This window comes from Epinephelus lanceolatus, chromosome 5, assembly GCF_041903045.1.
Source record: "Epinephelus lanceolatus isolate andai-2023 chromosome 5, ASM4190304v1, whole genome shotgun sequence".
In the NCBI taxonomy this organism is placed as follows: domain Eukaryota; kingdom Metazoa; phylum Chordata; class Actinopteri; order Perciformes; family Serranidae; genus Epinephelus; species Epinephelus lanceolatus.
Window position 1 is genome coordinate 29,896,997 of NC_135738.1, and position 6,000 is coordinate 29,902,996.

Genomic DNA, 6,000 nt, shown 5'->3' on the forward strand with positions numbered 1-6,000 from the left:
GGACGTGAACGCAATAGCAAAGAAAAAAAAAAAGAGGGCCAAGAGCGAGAGTGAGCAAGAGAGGGCAGGAGGGGAGGAGGGAGGGAGTTTTCAGAATTGTTATTGGAGCCGTAGAAGTCATTTCTGACTTAAAGAGTTCCAGATGTGGGCCAGCCCCTGAGAAAGAGCCGGAGAGACGGAGAGAAATCAAGAGGAAGGGAGGAGTATTTATCAGACTGTACCCTTCCATGTGATCAGTAGTCTACCCTCCCGTTCCGAGAGCATCTGGTTCGAGAGCAGAAAGTGGATCTTTGCTTTTGTGCACACTAATGGTTGTGGCGGCTGGGGGGCGGGTGGACCTGAACAGCAGTGGGGGGTTCGGAAAGCAAGATTTAGGGTGTGGGGTGTCAGGTGGTAAGGTGGTAGAGGGGTATGTGGCCAGAACAGCTTGGTCTAGGGCCTATAAAAAGCTAGGGTGGTCAGAATAATGGTCTGTTGTTATTACACACACACACACACACACACACACACACACTGGTCTTTCTCAAAACCAGTGATTGAACTCACCAAAATAGGACCCAACCAAAAGACATCCGGTTAAATACTGGGACAAATGCCGCTCTTTAACTTATTTTGCAATGAAACAGCTCTAACTCAAGCATATGGTCACATAACTGGCAAGTCCAAAGCACTGCACATTTCCAGGCTTAAAGGGAGAGCACAGTAGAGAGAAACCAGTGGAAGCTGCACAGAATGTGAAATGTAAGGTGTCAGGGCATGTGTGCATGCATGTGTGCAAGCACTGTATATAAAGTGCTGAATTGATCTCAGACCTTTAGGAAGTTGGCAGAGTTACAGCATGCATGCATCACATGCACAGAAAGGTGCTCCTGCATGATAAGGTCTTAACTTAGATCAGCGTGCCGCCCTGTCATAATGACTATGACCAGTTATTTTCTCTCCCCCTCTCTCTGTTATGCATGTGTGTATGTACATGGATGCCCATGCCCAGCTTCCCCAGCATTTGTTTTCACTCCCTCTGCGTTGGGCTAAGCTGCACGATCACACAACAAAAGGCTATTGTGCAGTAGTAAAAAGCTCTGCTCCGGGGAGCTGGTAGTGGGCCACAAACAAAGGCTGGTTACATTGTCCCAACACAAGCTCATGAATCAACTCAACACAGGGCTGCCAAAAACAGCCACGGAAAGAGCGCTGTGAGTCTACTAGGGTTTTGACAAAGAGGGAAAGGAAAGAGAGTTGATTAAGGAGGGATGTGAGGGTGGAGGAAACAAATGGACAGGGAGCAGGATGCACAGCTGGAGTTGGAAGAAAGAGGAGGGAGAGAGATGTAAGATATGTGGAGATGGTGGTGGGTGAGAGGGATTTGTCCAAGAGGAGGAGAGCTGGACGATGAAATGGAAGAAGGGGAGGCTTTGAAAGGAGTGCAGCCAACACAGCAGGAGGATGAGAGGTGAAGTCAGCATAAACAGAGAGCTGTGTCAACAGACAAGCCTCCTGCCTGTGCTCTAAAGGCTCTCTGCACCTCAAATCACAACAGCAGAACACGAGTGACATGTGAAGACTCAATCTTTTACCTAAGAGCAAAGTAGTTAAAATCAAATTTGCCCATCCGACACAGAATCCAGCAGTCATTTCTCCTCACACGGCCTTGGTCAGAGAGGAAAATACTCTCTTTGTTCGTATCAGATGCCTCTGTTCTGTTTTTTCCTATTCTGACAGGTCCAATTAACAACAAATCCATCAAGGCCTCATGCACAAAGAGCTGCTATTGTACACAGCAGCAGGCCACATTTCACCTTTTCCACACTGTGAGGGAGTGGAAAGTGGTGACCAGCACTCTGGAAGGAGAGTGTGTGACAGAAAGAAAGAGTTTGGGGTGAATGTTGACATCCATCACCTCATGGGAAAACATACACTGAAAGCTGTCGTTTGCAACTGGACATAATGTTGATGTAACACTGGAAAAGAGTTAAATATATTTACCACTGGCGTTCTTCCCGCAGATCAGGTGCTCATAGTGCTGCAGGACTCCCCACAGCTCCGCGTCATTGTTCACCACCCCCTCCAGGGCCTCGGCACTCACTGGGGCGCATGCTGACCCTGAATCTGGCCCTGGATGACCCCTCTCGGCCATCAGCACTCGGACTCCTATCTCCTCCACCAAAGCTTCCATGCATGCGGTCAGGCATATCGCTGCATACTCATGGATGCGCACGGAGATGCGGGTATCCACCATCCACCGGAAGAAGCGTCCCACGGAGAAAGACAGGCCGCAGCGGGCGGACTTACCCTTCCTCAGCAGCTCCCCTGCGCTCATACTATACATGGAGATGGCCTTGACCGTAGCAGAGACGCAGTGGTCAGCCAGGGCCCAGCTGAGCACCAGCCTCATGGCGCTCTGCACCTCGAAGCGTGTGCAGCGGCAGTGCATGACGCTGAGCCGCTGAGCCTCTCTGGAGATGCGGATGAGAGCCCTGCGGAGGAGGGCGGACAGCCGCCTCACCGCGTCCGGGGAGAACACAGGTGCAGGTCCCCCTTTGATGCTCCCACTCCCGGCCACTTTGCGAAGTATCTTTGCCACCTCCTCCTCGCCCCAGGGGAACTCCTCCAAGTCAGGTAAGCGGGGACACTTGGAGAAGATGTCCTCCGGGTCCTCGGGGAGGACAGTGTTGACCGTGTCCCAGCTGTTGTTCCTGCTGTTCATGGAGCCGGAGTAATACCACCAGTTGCCCCGGTGAGGGGCCGTCATGAAGGCCTGGGAGTTTGACTTGGAGGAGGACAGGCTGAGGGATTTGCAGGAGTCCCCCGCCCCGTAGCCAGAGTCCAGCGTCAGGTCCTCCAGGGTTTTCATGTGGACATTGCTCAAACCAGCCATTATTGTTAAAGTGTGTGTGCAGGGGTGTTTTTGGACGAGCCGCAAACCTCGTCAACGGTTTACCTGAAGTCAGCCAAGCAGCAGTCGAAACTCCCCGCAGAGCTGGATGAACTGGTTACACAGCGGCACACTTGTCAGACATGCTGCTAAACAGAGTTCAGTGCAGGACAGCGAAACAACACAACTGTACCCGCGGATAAAACTCCACTAGGCAGCCAAATTTTAATCAAAACCACCCTGTAGTGCCGGGACAGCTAATGAAATTGAAGTCGCGCCCGTCTCACCTTTCCCCCCGGGCAGCGCAGGGATTTAAACTTTCCTCCGGTGTCCACAGTCTTTTAAAAACACGACGAAGTGTCCCCACGCTCTCTGAGAACAACCAGACTAGTGTTCATTTGTTAAAACACATCCTGTGTTACCGCTCAACACTCCGAAACGGTTTCGTTTTCGTCAAAAGCCGCGGAAAGTCCGAGACTACCTCATCTCTCTGCCGTCCCGCTGCTCGGTCAGAAACAGGCTGTAGGAGACACTCAGCTACAGATGTGCAGGGGGGGAGGGACCGCTGCTGAATGACAACACGGAAGCAGCTCGAGGACCAATCAGAGGAGGTCTCGCTTTTGCGGGCAGCCAATCAAAACCAGCCCCAGATCTTTGCTAAATTTGGGAGAATAAGAAAACTTTGTTTTGCCTCAAATGAGCATCAAACAAATTCCCTCAACACGTGTGACCCACATATGGCTGCATCTGCAACATAATTTGTTTTTACATATTCACACAAAGTCCTTATTATAGATTCATGTTACTACAACTGTTTTACATGTGTTTTTTCTTATGCTTTCACCATTAATTGCAATTAAACATAATGATGTATAATATAATTAACACATTTTACCAACAAAGCCATGTGTTTCCAATTAATTAGCATATTAATGGGTCTGGGGAAATTCTTGTGTGTGTGTGTGTTTTAATTCTGCATATAATTGTGTGTTTTTTGTACATTTGCATATGTTACGCTATCATACATAGGTGTTTGAGCATGTTATGAATAGTACAACACTCATTGGACAGGTCACTGTGATTTGGCATTCAGGCCTCTGCTCCTTAGAGTTGATCTCATCTAATTGGTGGCACCAGCTGACTGATTCACCACACCTGGTTGTAATCCGTCTGTGTCTATATCTGTTCTCATGTCAGCAGCACTGATGGTAGTCAGCTGCTGTTTTTATTCGCATGTTATTCTTTTTTTGCACTTTGAGCACCCTTTGTATTGTGCACGGATGTTCTGAATAGATTGATCTCAGCCTGTGAACCTTTTTTCTGTCCAGCCCAGTTGCATTGGTGTACGGGTGTCTCCTCTGCCATCCTTTCTTTATTATAATTATTATAATTAACACATTTTACCAACAAAGCCATGTGTTTCTAATCAATTATTATATTAATGGGTCTGGGTGAAATGCTTGTGGTTGGTTACTGTAACCAAACTGCACACCAAGCAGACTTGAGTTAGGGTATCTCCTCATGTTGACAGAGAGAATTGGCTTGCTGCCTTGCACATTAGCTAATCCCTCACCTGCAGCCTGTAACAGAAATTGAATCTGTAAAGCTCTTGGTAATAATGCAAGAGGTGGAGTGGTTTACTTTGATTTGACGAGGCTTAGGGATTTCACTGAAAGTGCATTTTAAAAGCTTATTTAGACAGATGTGTTGTAATAGCTTAAATAAGTACATGTAGTTTTCTTTTTTTTAAGTTTTTCGACTAAGACATTGTGTACTGGCTTGTATGGTTTGTACCAAGTCCACTATTTTGTGCTCATTCGGCACCAATTCAGCAGAGGTGATGCCAAAAAAGTGTCAGCTCTTGCTTTCAAAACAAACTTTACACAAATCCTCTTTCGAAACCCGTTTTGAAGCAACGTGCAGCCCTGTTTGTTGATCCTGGTTAAGCGCTGTAACATGCTTGAGGTCAAAATAAAGCAAACATGTTGAAGAGGCCTGTGACTACCTGCTTCTCATCACATAGACAGGTAGGGTGTGCCCCCATATGGGACAGAGTCCAACACTATTGCAAAATGAGTTTAGAGCAGAACTCTCACCATGTATGCTTTTGACACTGCAACACATTGTGAATGTGGCTGTAATGAAGGTTTTCATGCGCATTTACAGACCTGGACGTTACAGGACATGCTATACCATGTATGTATTTCCAGTGGAAAGAGTGACTCCCACACACACACACACCTACTCATACCTACTCATACAGTCTATGAATCACTCAGTTAGGGAATTGAGTAGGGAGTCAACCTTTCAGTCTAGTCAACCTCCTCAGTTTTTCACTGTTAGTCAAAGCTCCTCTAAATGAGATCAGAAGACACACTGGGCGTAGGGGAGTTCACAGGAGGTTAGCACTTGCCTCATCCAGACCTCACGTAGAGGTGGTGCGGACAGTGTTTACCTCATGGTCTCCCTGCGTGCGTGAGCACTCAGGGCAGACCACCACCCAGAGCAAAGGGGCACACACGGGGGTGGGGGGGGGGTGGGGGGTGGGGGGTGGGGGGAATCAACAACTCAAAACAAAAAGCCCTGTGAATGATTAAATTTGGTCCTGAAAACATTACAGCTCTGCTGGAGCTCTAAATGTTAGTTTCACAATGTTTGCTTTTCTCTCTGCACTGGTCATAAAACACAAGAAATGTGATATTGGATCAATTTAACTTAGAGTGGGTAACTAGGTGGTGATGTCAGAGTCAGAGAGGTGAAGCAGTGCAAGGGTTACAGAGGGTTTTATCATGATGTCATAGTTACTTTGCACTTGTAGCTGGTAATAAAAGTGCATCAGGGCCTGTTCAAATCTTGGCAAAATGTACTTTAAGTAATCACTGTGAACATTTAATCCACCTGAATATAGTTTATTATTTAAACATTTGTACAAACCCATTAAGCTTGATACACCCTTTTTTGGTACAAAAATACCCTATCATGTCACCTAACTGGTGTGATTTAAATAAGCTTTTCATGCGTGGTCAAGCATAAAAGAGGTGATCTCAGATAGAGGGAGTGTGTGTGAGTGAGTGTAGGAGGGGGATTTTGCACACTAGCAATGCTCTTCATTTGTCTTCACACTAATC

At 47.2% G+C, this 6,000-nt stretch overlaps 1 protein-coding gene across 1 annotated transcript in view; it reads right to left on the reverse strand.

Moving 5' to 3' along the window:
- abtb2b (ankyrin repeat and BTB (POZ) domain containing 2b) overlaps positions 1–3,395 on the reverse strand; it is a 48,796-nt gene extending 45,401 nt beyond the window's left edge. The window contains exon 1 of the mRNA XM_033634163.2: positions 1,984–3,395. Within this exon, the coding sequence (XP_033490054.1) occupies positions 1,984–2,875 (892 nt within the window). The 5' untranslated portion in view covers positions 2,876–3,395. The remainder of the gene's footprint in view (positions 1–1,983) is intronic.
- Between the last annotated feature and the right edge of the window lie 2,605 nt (positions 3,396–6,000).